Source organism: Penaeus japonicus, unplaced genomic scaffold (assembly GCF_977035675.1).
Source record: "Penaeus japonicus unplaced genomic scaffold, GWHDUDI00000001_assembly GWHDUDI00000018, whole genome shotgun sequence".
Lineage (NCBI taxonomy): Eukaryota > Metazoa > Arthropoda > Malacostraca > Decapoda > Penaeidae > Penaeus > Penaeus japonicus.
In genome coordinates this window covers 39,182,809-39,197,808 of record NW_028234420.1, presented here as the reverse complement: position 1 = coordinate 39,197,808, position 15,000 = coordinate 39,182,809, and the positions used below count along the sequence as shown (strand labels likewise).

The window sequence follows — 15,000 nt, the reverse complement described above, 5'->3', positions numbered from 1 at the left end:
TCAAGAAAGGGGGATAAATATCAGAAAAAATATTACCATTTGTAACTACGTGTGAAATATCCCTCACATTTAGATTTTCTCAATGGCAGAGACACTCCTCAATAGGATGAGTGCTGCCTTCAATGTTGAAAATATAAATAACTGTAACACTTGACTGCTACTTAATCCAAACCTCATGTGTTAATTAAAAACATTGTTTAGTATTGCTAAACCCACAAAGTGATCGTCTTTATACAAATAGGTAAGTTCCCCCCACACATATTGTTTGGGGGCATAATTGTAATGAACATAACTTCCCAGACTAAATAGGATAAAAGGTGTATTAAATTAATTCTGATGTAAAAATACATACATTACAGAGTGAAAAATTAGACTAATAACATGTAACAGCAAAATCAATGTGTCCAGAACGAACAAATATATCACATATAATCAAAAGCTAGGCAAAAATTAGGGTTAATATATATTGTACTCAATAACAAAAGCTTTGCCAGTACAGCATAAACACTCATTGTGTCCGCTATAAAAATAGACACAAAAGGAAAGGAATATCAGATCATTCCTATTCAGACCATGACTAAATCAAATATTTATAAGGCATAGCAATTGCAATATGGTGAGCAAACTTGTTACATCCAGATTTTATGATGTCGAATGGAAATTAAGGCACTGCAGGTGAATTAACAAAGGGTAATGTGCCAATAGTAAGGTCTTACTTACATTGCCACAAACATATAAGTTTAATGTAAAATGTTTATGTGCTAAAGTGAATACATGACTCCATAATGTTTTATGAATTTGAGTATCTGTTCTAAATAATGGAATGTGAAGGCAAAACTTTCAACTCTAATTTTATTAACTTGAACCTGTTTAATTAAAATGACCACCTTCCACTTTTTTATGTCAGACAATCCTCCTTAACTAAAAACAAAATTCTATAAATGGAACATTCTATGTAAAACTTCAATATAGATTATATATTACAAAAGACTTAACCTTTTATCTTGTTACCTTTCACTTTCCAAATTACTTCCAATTCCTTGACTTTCTCATATCACCTGATTCCTTATTTAATATTCTTCATGTAATGACGTGAGGATGAAATGAGACAACATGATTATAGAAATATATTATTTGTGCAAAATATTTATGGGAATGTACATACCACGGCCAGGAGGGATAAAAGACACTTATATTGTGCAACAGGCACTTGGAAATGAAAAAGAAGAAAAAAAGTTTATAGAAAACTGGATAATTCAGCACCTAGAAAACATAAAAAAAAAAAAAATAATAATACATAACAATAAAAATAATATGAGAATACTATAAATATAACCCGTTCAAATGAATTCTGAAGTGAGGCTCTTTCCTCAAGCCTACTTAATGCATAGGATTATTACTTTGTAAAGTGTCACAAAAAAAGAGAGAAAGAAATTCATTCTAAAAAAAAAAAAAAATCACAAATACCATATATACAAAAAATTATGAATACTCATAGATAAAAATTCATAGAAAATCCTAGTCTGTATGAACACCATGTACCATCACAAATAAGGTAGAATACAAACAGGCCTGATTATTATAGGAGAAGCGACAGAAACGAATGATAACGGACAATGAAACTTTGACATCATCCGCTTATGGCAAAGCTCACAGAAATCACACTTGATAATATATGTATATGTATATATTTATGTTGTTCAACAGTAAATATGTAAACTCCACTATATAATCTCACATATAATATCATCTTTAATGTAAACACACAAGGGGAGAGACTGAAAAACACACACAAAAAAAAAAAAAAACACAACACGGAAGTACATGCTGTTGACACACTATGGAGAAGAAACGAAAATGGCAAAAAGGATGGATAAGAGGTAGAATTAAATAGAAAGAAAAAAAGAGCATTACATTACCACAAAGAATGCATCCCACAAAGATTCCTTTTCATCATTCAGTACTTACATCATGTAAAATACATTTCTTTTCAGTGACTGTGCCTATAACTAGAATTAATAAAATTCTATTGTTAGTGAACCTATGTTCATATATCATAGCTTTTTATTTATTTATTTTTCCACTATGAGTTTGAAGAACTGGGACATGTTAAAACCTTACTGATGCAAAAACAACACATAATGATTGATATTGTTTCCTGTGGACACAAACGTGAATAATTTCTGTTTGTGCAAGTCAGCTTTACGTAAGGCCACCTGATCTTGTGATTGTTTACCAAATGTGATCCCTCCAAAATGGTAAAATTCTTCTACATACATGCGACAACCTGTCAGCAAATATCAGAGTCTTGTTCACATCAATTGCTCATTCAGGTATTATTGTAACAACAATAGTTTTGTGCAGTGTCTCAGCTGAACAATCACAAAATAAATTGTTAATAATTCTATTTGAAAACATATAAAGTATACAGTGCAGTTCTAATTCTAAATACTCTCCAAATACTTTCTTGATTCTTCATGTTAACTTTTACCACTACTGTCACATCACAAAATACTGTTATGTACTTTCTGAACTGTTGTATTCCTTTAGTTAAGGCAAAATATATAAAGACCTAGCCAAATATACATATACATATACCATACTAAATATATATATGTATATTTATATATATATATATAAATCCAAACTTTTGTTCCATTTCAACTGGTCATCTATGTTACGTACGATCCCCTGAAAATGCATTTTTGATATTTTCATGGACACACAGACAGAAAAAAAAAGAAAAAAAGAAAAAAAAAAGGAAGAAAAAGAAGAAAGTTATTTGAGGAACTTGATGGACATTTTCTGCTCCACGTCAGTGCGCTCCAAGGCTGTGCAAAACTCTTCGAAACTGATCATCTGATCTCCATCGCGATCTGCCTCAAGAATGGTTCTTTCTGCGATGCTGTTTAGCTGCTCATCACTGTGGAAAAGAAAATGTTACATGAAGACTTGGAAAGTAATTATTATTTCAGATTCTTTTCCTATGAAACATGGAATTTTTTAATGATTATAGCAAATTATATTATTTTTTGGTTTTGTCAACATGAGAAATTAATATCACATTGCTGGTCGAAGCAATCAAACAAAATGAACTATGAGACTTGCTACACTTACAAGTTTTCTTTTTTATACGACTTTAGAATTAATTTTGAAAACACAAGTTTTCAAGGCAACTACTAATATGAAACTCTCACACTTTCTATCATGTACAAACTCCTACTACTCAGTTACATGCAGTAACTTCTATTAGCCAAGATTATTTTCAGGCTAAAAAAAACTGAACCATTTTAACTTCTTTACTAAACTCTTCATTAAACTGCCTAGCATATTCATATAATATTTCATTTCCCTTCATTTAAAATATCTAAATGTGTATTTACCACACCATAACCTGGTGACCAGTTCATTAAAATCTACCAATTTAATTCACACAGACATTCCTTTCCGAACAAATGCACTGATTCAGGAAAATGACTGCTATCATTCATGTGGCAGAGCTTCAAACAGGATCTCACCTAATGTTTTCTCCGACCATCATGTGCAAGACAGCCAGGAGCTCCTCACGGGAGATTCGTTCGTCATCATCCAAGTCGTACATTTTGAAGGCAACTGCAAGAATATAAAATCTGGTTAGATGTCATTCACTATTGACATAAAAAAAAAAATGAGGATTAAAGTGATGGAATAATAGATAGAGAAAGAGGAAATGAAAGAGAGAGTGAGGGTGAGAGAGAAATAGAGAGAGTGAGAGTGAGAGAGAAATAGAGAGAGTGAGAGTGAGAGAGAAATAGAGAGAGTGAGAGTGAGAGAGAAATAGAGAGAGTGAGAGTGAGAGAGAAATAGAGAGAGTGAGAGTGAGAGAGAAATAGAGAGAGTGAGAGTGAGAGTGAGAGAGAAACAGAGAGAGTGAGAGTGAGAGTGAGAGAGAAATAGAGAGAGTGAGAGTGAGAGTGAGAGAGAGTGAGAGAGAAATAGAGAGAGTGAGAGTGAGAGAAATAGAGAGAGCGAGAGTGAGAAAGAGAGAAATAAAGAGTGAGAATGTGAGAGAGAGAGAAATAGAGAGAATGAGTGAGAGAGAGAGAGAGAGAATGAGTGAGAGAGAGAGAGAGAGAGAGAGAGAGAGAGAGAGAGAGAGAGAGAGAGAGAGAGAGAGAGAGAGAGAGAGAGAGAGAGAGAGAGAGAGAGAGTGAGAGAGAGAGAGTGAGAGAGAGAGAAATAGAGAGTGAGAGTGAGAAAGAGAAAGTGAAGGACAGAAAGAGAGAATAATTCATCTTGAACCAATTTATTTTTAACCCATACCACTAGACCAGTAGAATCAAACTCAATTCTTCCCAAGGGCTTTAAGTTCTGTTGATTGTCTGAGGGCCATGTCTACCCGACCTTGTCAAAATCAATGCACGCATATAAAAGGAGTAAAAAATGAAATGCAATATATTTATAATTATTAGACATGATCATGGTTCACACCTCAAGGTTTATTTATAACAGACTTTAAATTTGCCTCCACACCCTTTTTTTTTTAGACCAAGTAAAAATAATTGGTCTTTATAGTACAGGCCTATCTTGCCTATATTAAGATGGTATCTCTTTTACTGACATATGTTTTACATGATACTTTTTTGTTCACTTTTCTTTGCTTGAATCTTGTATGATTAAAATTACATTTAAATGTAATTTTACTGTGGGAGAGGTCTCGGTTTCTCCATTTTTTATTATTATTATTTTTTAACTGATATTTAACTTGATTGTAACATAACACAGATACACATCTGTCCTGCAGTAAATCACTACAGGTATATTATTTGACTTGGCTAAATTAAAGTCTATCCAAAATAATTGATAATACTTAAATAAAAATTTCATGACCCACTTCTTTACCAATGAAGTACTTGGATGGTATTTTTGTCAATTAAACCATCAACAAATATTTCCCAACAATACTGCAATTTTTGTTTACTCATCACATGACCAAATGTATGAGATTTTCTCCATGTTATATCTCAGATTCCCTTGTCGTTGCAGGTCACTCCTTTCCCTTTTGAGATCCTGCTCTAAACAATAACCTCAATACTTACACCGCAGCTTTTCTTCTCGTGCATTAAGTTTGTTGTCCTGAGTTCGCTTGATCGGACGGAAGTGAGCCAGCACGCGCACGAACTGACAGAAGTTCACACGATCGTCCTCACTTTCCTAGAATAGAAGATTGGATGATCATATACAACTGAACATCTTTTTTTGCAATGAACACAGGAACTCTTTAATTCCTTGAGAGATTTGGGGTTCTGCATCCAAAAAGAATTACACATATATATCAAAAGAGGGAAAGTAAAATCTAGCCTGAAGCACATTAGTACTTCTAAATATGAATGAAAAAGTCTTACTTTCCACCCTGTAAAGAGAGCAATACATACCTTGAAGAAAGCATGGACGATACGATCGCCAAGTGGGTTAATGGCCAATTCTGGAATGCGAAGGAAATCCTCCCTCGAGAGTGAGCCATTATCTCCCTTGTCCAAGCTTGTGAAGCGGCTGTAAAGTCGTTCAATCTGGCTTGGCAAAACTGTGTGGATGAAACAACAATTTTCAGAGAGAGCAACAATAACACAAGTGCTATGCAAGGAAAGTCAATATACAATACAATGCATGAGAATGAGGTTGACATTTTAATACCAAACTATGATCAATTACAATCATCTAGTACCTATAATATAACTAGAAAATCAGCTATGGTTCACAAGACTCCATGCATAATAAAGTATTTCATCCCACTTCACAAGATATGAATCAAACCTGATAACCATTTCATCACACACTCCACAAATCTAGCTAAAACCAGACAGAAGCAACAGTCAATTGATATTCTGGCCTCATCTATATACATAAAGATCTTGCCTTACAACATATATATCATTAGCTATCTATAAAAATATGATCTGAATAGCAAAGGGTTATTGAAATAACTCTGAATGTAAGCAACAATATAAAAAAGAAAAAGAAAAGAAAAACATAACGTCAGAGACTCCCGTGCCCAGGACAAGGTCAGAAACTAACAATAATGAAGCTCTCAAGGGCACAAGTGTTGCAACTTTCTTACATCTTGATTTTATAACAATACATGGTCAAAGATAAAATCACTGCCGGGATTTCACAAAGCAGGATGTCTAATTTGAATTTTAAATGTCACATCTTCAGATTAACATAATTCTGAAGAAGATGCCACTCTTGAAATGAAATTTGATTTGTAACATCAGTTATTTTAATTCTTATCTTTTTTCTATGCACTACATTTTGTTTTAACTTAAAAATTTCCCTCTGCTTTCAGTAAATCTTCTATATCACTGAAGCAATATCAATGTTCCAGCACTATTAGTTCCAAAACCTTGCCATATCAAGTATTTTGCCTGATTTAACCAATCAAGTGATAAAAATGTAGCAAAATACTTGTAAACAAATCATTATGTTATAATCAATATGATACAACTTCATTGATACAGATATTCATTCATAATCTTGTCATGACTGATGTAGTTGCTAGACTTCCATGATATTGATGATTTTTTTTTAATATGAAATCATCATAACAAACTTTACTTTAACCTTCTTAAAACTTAAGCTGGTTCATAGAAGTTAATAATAGCTGCATAAAGATAAACTATAGCATAATGTATGTACAGTCCCCTCCACTTCCAAGTTCACCCTTCAGTGTTGCCAGTCTGTGAACCACCACTTGTATCCAAAACACATTCCCCATACTCATATTGACATGTTTTGAATACAGGAGTCAAAACTTCTGGTTCACACCGTGGCGAAGACAAGCACTGAACCCTAAAGTGTAGGGGACAGTATCTTGTAAATATGTGCCATAACTAAGGACCTCTGTAATTGGTATATATATTCAAAGATCTATGGAGAAGAAAGAAAATAATAATACTTTTAACATTATGGTATACTGAGTTCTCAGAGCAACATATATAACCATATAATACAATCGCCAACATGTATAACCTTTTCAATCTAATCTAACCTTGATCCATACGCAATATTATAGGACCCTGCAACAGTATCTGACTATGTAACATGAAAACTATTGAATATGAATGAAATATAGTACCACCCCTATATCATAAGACAATATCTTTTGAAAGTAAAAAATTGTTTAATTACATTGCTGTTAGGTAACCAATATTCACTACTTTTACTTCAGAGTTTCACCATAGCTTCAGACTAACATCATTCTTAACACATTATAAAACTCCTAGTCTCAACTCTGACCATTATAATCCAACTAGTGTAGGTACAGTCACTTCTCCCTTTGTAGAAGTGACGAAAACGAGGCTAATCCCGCATTACAACACACAATAGAGAATACAATATGTCTGTCATGCACCATATCCGTGATACTCATTCTCACATGCAGAATGGGCCACTCCCTTACTGGATATCCTGGTACCTGTAACTCATACCTATTTTTTTTTTGCTATTGTGCCTAATTATAAATGACCAATACCGTTCCAAATATCAATATCATGAGCGATGTCACACGAAAACAATCGTTTTATCCAGTGTGCAATCATGCGTGTCTGTATCAGTACGCAGTTTAACAAAACTGAAAACTGGGAAATAAAAATAACGAAATCTTCCCCTCTCTCAACACAGCAAAAGTATGCAACACTACTCACACCCTGTTTCAGCCTGAATATCCCTGATATCTTGCTCCTGCAACATAAGACTGCTCTTGTTTCCCATGATGAAGGTTGGTGAGTGCACTGAATCCCCAAGGAAAGTGGCTACGTCGCTGGTCTAACGTCCTTGAGGAAGGAGATCCGCAGACTGCCTCAAGAAGGAGAGTCCATCCAATCAGCTGATAAACACGTCGTCCGATTCCTTGGCTTCATTACGTAGGCGTTCGGATTCACTTCGCAGCTCACACCCGTATCAACCTTTCCCCAATCTAACTTTTTATCAAAACAGATGTCACCTTTTTTTTTTAATATATCCGTAACTCGTTGACTAGACTGAGTTTTGTCGCGGGAAACATTTCGTCTACTTATAACCATTGAATCCTTCCCTTCGGACACCTCTATGGACACTAGTGACATCTGGGTGTCACGTGCATGACCTTAGCGGGCAGCTCGAAAGTCCGTTAATGAATACTTGATATAAGTTCTAACCAGGACCCTACTAATGACTTATAAATATAATATTTGCAGCACTCGGAGTGTACCTATGCTACTGGAAATTGATTTTGCTGGTACGGAATCTAATATTGTAGGATATAAATAAAGACAAATTGATGAATCAACGCGACGAGGTAGAATTATAGGTTATCTGAAATCAATTAGATATCGTATGCGACAACTGAGGTGCACTCTTTTGAGACTGCGCGCACAATTACGAAAGCATTCGGTTTACGAGAGATAGAGATAGAGATAGAGATAGAGATAGAGAAAGAGAGAAAGAGAGAAAGAGAGAAAGAGAGAAAGAGAGAGAAAGAGAGAAAGAGAGAAAGAGAGAAAGAGAGATAGAGAGATAGAGAGATAGAGAGATAGAGAGATAGAGAGAGAGAGAGATAGAGAGAGAGAGAGAGAGAGAGGAGAGGAGAGGAGAGGATAGAGAGATAGAGAGATAGAGAGATAGAGAGATAGAGAGATAGAGAGATAGAGAGGAGAGGAGAGGAGAGGAGAGGAGAGGAGAGGAGAGGAGAGGAGAGGAGAGGAGAGGAGAGGAGAGGAGAGGAGAGGAGAGGAGAGGAGAGGAGAGGAGAGGAGAGGAGAGGAGAGGAGAGGAGAGAGAGGAGAGGAGAGGAGAGGAGAGGAGAGGAGAGGAGAGGAGAGGAGAGGAGAGGAGAGGAGAGGAGAGGAGAGGAGAGGAGAGGAGAGGAGAGGAGAGAGAGGAGAGGAGAGGAGAGGAGAGGAGAGGAGAGGAGAGGAGAGGAGAGGAGAGGAGAGAAGAGAAGAGAAGAGAAGAGAAAGAGAAAGAGAAAGAGAAGAGAAAAAGAGAGAGATTGATTTTGAAGCTTTATTATAATTCTTGAAATCTTTGGTCGACTTATAATCTAGGAAATTATATGCTGCATTTGCAATTACAAATCTCAGTATGTGTGCTATGAATACAATTTAGGATGTTCTAACTTGTGTAATCACTGAGGCTGAACTACTTATCTTATCTCTCCAGTACAAAGCTGCTTAATCAATGTGGGGTAATTAGCTTTTTCTTAATTTGTATGTACCTCTATACAGCACAAATCTGAGTATTGCTTGCATACAAACATCTCTCAACAGCTCAGTAATATAATTAGGTATGTGACTCATTATTACCTCCATTTATGGATTACTGGGAAAGTTGGTTCGGCAGTAAAGCTTGTTTGTATGAGTTATGTATATAATCACAAACACAATTCATTATCATGTTGTGCATGATTTTTTATGATACATGTTACTGTATTATTGCATTTTTGTTTACCATCACATACCTTACCATTTTTGGTCATATCCCTCTGCATGCAAATTGCATTTGATAATTTTTACAGCCCAATGTACTATTATGGTATCAAGGGGCAGTCCCCAAACCTACCAAGTGAACCAGTCAATAAATCTTAATTATTTTATATCTTTTCTATTAGGTTATTAGATACAATGGGGACTTCATTAGTTATATTGATTCATAGCACCTATTGAAAAGGTTTGATGATATTTTATTAAATATTCCAATAAAAGTAAGTAAAACAAGTCACTGTAGATTTGTTTTTTCTATAGTTTATTTTTCAACATTTACAAAAGATAATACTCTGATGTTTTTCCAAGTATTTAATCTCTTCACTATATGAGGGGATAGCATCAATTCCACCAACAGGTACACAGCCAATGCCCAGACGTACGACACAGGACAAATAAAACTGCCTCATTCTTTTGACGACACTCTTGATGCTAGATGCCTCTTTAAGTTTTCATTTAACACTGCCTTTCTTAGTTGACCTTTCCAAAATATTCAAGAGAGCCTTCTGGGTCTGGCTTGATGGTTGGGCTGTCTGGCTGCCAGTTAGCTGGGCATACTGGAAAAGTAGAAAAATAAAAATATAATGGATTGTCAAACCATTCATTATGCATCACTTTACATATTAAGCATACCGTACGACTGTTTGAAAATCTTCTAAACAAAAATACTTTTATCCAAATATTAAACTTGTTAATTTATTTTTGTTTTGTTCCTATTCATTCTCATTTCTAAGCATGAAATAATGAAAACAAAGAGGGGGGAAAAAAAAAGTTCTTGAAGACCAGAGGAAGAAAAGTAATCTTTCCCTAACAGCTAACATTCCATATTCTAAATGCGGTAAGTAATGAGCAATATGCATGTTCACGCACCTTCCCCATGCTCAGCCACAAACTGGAAAGCCTTCAGCAATCTCAGGGTTTCTTCTACGGACCTTCCAACGGGCAAGTCATTGACACTCATGTGCTTCAAGACACCCTCAGGGTCAATCAGGAAGAGGCCACGGAGAGCGATACCTGCATCCTCGAGGAGAACGCCATAGTCTCTTGAGATGGTTTTGTTGAAATCAGCAAGCAGAGGGTATTTCAAGCCACCTAGACCACCTTGCTGAAAATTTGAATAAAAAATAAAATCCAAGTTGTATTAAACACTTCTTTTCACACTGTATAACAAAGAAAAAGACACTACACTACATAAACAATTTTTAAAACACAGCATAAATAAGTAAAAGATATCATATTGCAGTCAACAATGAATATCTACCAAATAAACAAACCTTCCGTGGCATGTTATTCCATGCCAAGTGAGAGAAATGGGAATCGGTTGACACACCAATAACCTCACAATTGAGTTGCCTGAAGGATTCAGCTTGTTCACTGAAGGCAATCAATTCAGTGGGGCAAACAAATGTGCTGAAATGAAATTAAGTCATTCATATTTATTTGAAATTACATAAGAAAAACATTGTTATATATATATACACAAATTCATCAACACACAAAAGAAGAAAAGCTTTATATCTACAAAACTTGTATCAAAAGCAAGTTTATCTGTGGTAAAACTTCTGAAAACCCCTTGGAATAACTTAAATGGAGAAACCTTGTACAAGTTTAAGAAATGGTGTGTGGTGCTTCAAAAATAGGCATCATTCTTTTCAATTATATTTTCTTTTTTATCTTCCTCTCACTCACTTTTTTACTCCTAACATCAAATGAACACAATTTTTAGGCTAATGAACCATCAGTACCATATAAATGTCTAACTGGTAATAAAACTGTGAAGTAAATCAAGTATGTTTATCTACATTCTACAGAAAATCAGATTCTGTCTTTACTTACAAGTCAAGAGGATAGAAGAAGAGCACAACGTATTTGCCTTTGTAGTCCTCAAGAGAGATTTCTTTAAACTGTCCATTGACAACGGCTTGACCTTTAAAGCCGGGAGCTGGGTGAGTAACAGCAGCAGCAAGGGATCGTGTGGTGGTGGACAGATGGCGCTGGAAGGCCCTGGCTGTGACTGTGCTGCGAACAGCCTGGAAACACAAGATTGTATCATGTATAAATTGCATAGGAAGATTATATGCTAAATTTCAGCTTAATGAATAATAAATATATATATATTTTTTACATAAATATTCTATCAGATCACTCTTACAATTCTATATCCATAAATTTCTTTCCCTAAAACTACTGCAGTTAGTCCTTGAGCCGTTTTTCTTTCCTTTAGCTGCCATAAGCACTTTTGGGCTAGTCCTGACTTGGAAAATATTTTCTTAAATATATCTGAAACAATGTGACCCTTTGGGTTAATGGCCATGAAAACCTGGGATTTAGATTTTAAGCATGGACATCTCTATATAAGGTTGTTGCACCTAAAACTAAATAAATTGACAAAAAATACAATGAAAGTTCCAATGCTATGGAGGGTCTCTCTATAAGGTCTTAATCCTCTCTAAAACAATTGCAATTTCCTTAAGACCATCAGCATAACTGGAGTCAAGCTCTAGAAAACTTAGTAAATGTGTAATGCTGTCAAATATTATCTTGTGCTACATGTTATGGACTATATGCGAGTCTAAGGATAAGGAATTACCCAATATTTTGATCAGTTGATCCTTCCCAAAAAGTACACCTTTTTGTTTTATTTTTTGTATCTATTGAAATCTTCTCTTAGTCTAAACAATACACTGCATTATCAGAAGTTCAGAAATGGTATAAGTCCTATTCCTTCCATGCTCCAGGAATGGAAGAGCAATGTTGATCTAATGCCTGATACCACCAAGTCTACTGTCTACAAGCTCTTTCTTGTGTGAATCTCTTAAAGCTCACACTTTTAAAAATAAATCATGGACATATTTATTACATTCTTTATGGTCACTGTCAGCCTTCAGGAGAGTAATCCTTCGGTCAAATGATTGATTAACAAGTATAAAAGACAATTAAGTGCTGCTGTATTCTTTATATCATACAGACTCCTATTACCTGAATCTTTTATAAATCTTGAAAGGTTTTACCATCTTAGCGGCAGATGTATGGTATCAGGCTGTGTGTACCGATCAGAGTCTGTATGACCGACAGAGAATAATCTTTGATTTCTACCAAAGCTAATCTTTTGACAATGCAGTGACATATTTAGAGCAAGAAAGCATTTCAAGATAAAACATATGCATCAGAGACATAGTTATGGAAAAGACTAGTTGATCAAAATAGTAACTGTTTTACTCAGGTCTCCTATAATATCGGGAAAAAGTTTCTTGCCAGTTCTTGCAGTCAAAAAAATATGTAAAAATGGAATCCATCTATTACACATTAAAGATAATCTGATCAAAGTAGATATATACCCATATTTGTGTATCAAAGTCTGTGTATCTACGCATCTAGTGATGTGATGGCATCTACAGAGGTAATTAAACGTTAGCCATAAATATCCTGACAAGATAAAGCTCCTAGAAGTAATTATCAAGAAAAGTACTACAAGTGCTGCTTTGGCCTCTGTGCTTCACTCTGAAAAGACCAATATAGCTCCATGATGAATGTTCTGGCAAGACAGAGCTTACAGCGCAATTAACATGTTCTTCAGTCTAATTAGTGGGACGTCCGATACCCCCCCCCCTCCTCCTACCTCCTTCCTTATCAGCTACCCCATCCTCAACATTGCAATCAATCTCCCTGGCAACATCTCAAGAACGTTCTGTTTATCAGCAACATTGAGTCGGTTTCTTTGCCGACTTATAGATTTCTTTCCGAAATTCCTATTCATCTACACATGTCAGCGCTTATCAGACGCATACATAGTTTCAAGACAAGCTAAATTACTTGAATATACAAAGCAAAATCGTATTTAAAGTCATATACATACGTTAAAAGCGAATTGTTTGAGGATGCCGGCCATGGTGCGTCTGTTGTGCAATTCCTGAGCTCAGCTGAGAACTACCTGGACACTCGGTTGCCGATATGTTATTAGATAAATTTAATAGGCCTCTTTAAGAGATGGTATTTCATTAATTATTTCTGGTTTGTAGCTCGATCATTATTTCATTCATCGGTTGATGAAAGTTTAGGCATTTACGTAGTATATGTAAATTTTATTTTTCTAAGCCTGTACTAGTCTGGCGAAGTGTATTTATTAATCAAATATATAAAAATAACATAATTACATTATACAAATCATATATGTATCCTAGAAAAGTAATACAATCAATAAAATAATCTGTAACAAAAGCCGTCCCTCTAAAAAATAAAAAAATAAAAAATAAAAAGGGAAAACGAGCCGGCATCACTGAACAGCTGATTCGAGAACTTGTCAGGGAAGGAAGGAGTGACCAATTACAACACGTAAGAACATTCTTCTAATAGTTTGGAGACTTTTTAGAAACGTCTTTTACTTTCATTTCTAAGCTATTGAACAGTTAGATCATCATGTGTTCACTTTTGCGGTAGATAACATAACTTATTACATCATTGTGTGACACGTTGGAAATTTCATGTCTTTTGAGTTTGTTTTGGTCAAACGCCCTTTAGTTAGAAATATAATTTTGTGGGATTCTGTTCGTATTTTGGATGTAAGTAGGATTGTATGTTTGTTTGTAGTTATTTGGTTGTAGAACTTGGTGATGTAAGTTATCTTCAAGGTACTGAATTGCCCAAATATTTTATTATGGATATTGATATTATTTGAGATTGGTGTTTTAATTGTCTGTATTAACATGCAACATTTATATCATATTTTAAAGGAAAGTTCAATAATTAAGCAGATTTCATGCCTTCCATACACCATTGAATAGGCAACAGATAACCTAGTCTATGTAAAGAAAGTGTTGGCGAAACCATATGTCACGCCTTTTTAGACATTTTGACGCGTGTGATACCTTGCGTTCCAAACTTTCTTGCCACATTTGTATGTTTTGGAGTGTTTATTAGTTTTTTTTTATTATTCATGAGGCATTCCTCTGAAACACAGTATTTTCTTGTTTTTGATTGTAGTTATTTACTCTGTAAAATGAATTGTATGAAAATCTTAGCAAGCTAAGCTTAATTAAGTTCATAATAATGAATTGCTGATACTGTAGGAAATTGGATGGTTTTGTTCAAAATGTCATTTTACTCAGCTTAACACAGATACTTTGTCAGGAAATACGTTTTTGGTTAATATAGTGGAATAGGTTTATATTTACTTCTGGAGATGTCAGATGCCTTTAAACTCCTAAATTCCTTTATAACAAGCATATTCTTCATGCCAATGAACCATTGTATATATAAACAACCAGTAACCAGAGCAAAGTATTAACCCATTGCAGATGTGTGTCATGACATACATGAAGCAAGAGCTTTGGCCTGTCATGATATACCTGACGTTTGGGGACTTTGGATCACTGCTATTTTATTGTGCTATGAGTATAGAGTGAGTGATGATGATAGTTGCAGTCATAATTACTTTAATATTGAGCTAACCTAATATCCGAAACCTAGATGGCACCACTTTCTTCTAGCACCAGCAGGAGAGAAA

General features: G+C 34.9%; 3 protein-coding genes across 4 annotated transcripts in view; 1 reads left to right on the top strand and 2 right to left on the bottom strand.

Moving 5' to 3' along the window:
* Positions 1-1,117: 1,117 nt before the first annotated feature.
* Positions 1,118-8,073, bottom strand: elm (calcineurin like EF-hand protein 1 elm). The gene is made up of 5 exons (XM_043018164.2): positions 7,683-8,073; positions 5,415-5,563; positions 5,079-5,193; positions 3,519-3,612; positions 1,118-2,923 (listed from the first exon to the last, which is right to left on the bottom strand). Exons 1-5 carry the CDS (start codon positions 7,747-7,749, stop codon positions 2,779-2,781), a joined length of 570 nt encoding a protein of 189 aa, XP_042874098.1. The 5' UTR covers positions 7,750-8,073; the 3' UTR covers positions 1,118-2,778.
* A 1,669-nt stretch (positions 8,074-9,742) lies between these two features.
* Positions 9,743-13,895, bottom strand: LOC122254488 (peroxiredoxin-2). Its single transcript, XM_043018178.2, has 5 exons — positions 13,354-13,895; positions 11,334-11,527; positions 10,772-10,907; positions 10,368-10,602; positions 9,743-10,054 (listed from the first exon to the last, which is right to left on the bottom strand). Exons 1-5 carry the CDS (start codon positions 13,384-13,386, stop codon positions 9,969-9,971), a joined length of 684 nt encoding a protein of 227 aa, XP_042874112.1. The 5' UTR covers positions 13,387-13,895; the 3' UTR covers positions 9,743-9,968.
* Positions 13,704-15,000, top strand: part of LOC122254495 (activating signal cointegrator 1) — an 8,060-nt gene continuing 6,763 nt past the window's right edge. The window contains exon 1 of one of the 2 annotated variants that reach the window (XM_043018190.2): positions 13,704-13,829. The gene's annotated coding sequence lies outside the window, so the exon portion shown is untranslated. Of the gene's footprint in view, positions 14,057-15,000 lie in introns of both variants that reach the window. The other variant, XM_043018199.2, reaches the window with a different exon arrangement.

What these genes read in the sequence shown, in the direction of transcription:
- LOC122254488 (XM_043018178.2), bottom strand. Translation starts at nt 13,386, where the DNA reads ATGGCCGGCATCCTCAAACAATTCGCTTTTAAC. An exon ending in TCAAACAATTCGCTTTTAAC is followed by an intron (nt 11,528 to 13,353) that starts GTATGTATATGA and finishes TTGTGTTTCCAG; the next exon opens with GCTGTTCGCAGCACAGTCAC. An exon ending in TTCTTCTATCCTCTTGACTT is followed by an intron (nt 10,908 to 11,333) that starts GTAAGTAAAGAC and finishes ATTTCATTTCAG; the next exon opens with CACATTTGTTTGCCCCACTG.
- elm (XM_043018164.2), bottom strand. Translation starts at nt 7,749, where the DNA reads ATGGGAAACAAGAGCAGTCTTATGTTGCAGGAGCAAGATATCAGGGAT. An exon ending in ACGAGAAGAAAAGCTGCGGT is followed by an intron (nt 3,613 to 5,078) that starts GTAAGTATTGAG and finishes ATATTCTTGCAG; the next exon opens with TTGCCTTCAAAATGTACGAC. An exon ending in ATGGTCGGAGAAAACATTAG is followed by an intron (nt 2,924 to 3,518) that starts GTGAGATCCTGT and finishes TCTTTTCCACAG; the next exon opens with TGATGAGCAGCTAAACAGCA.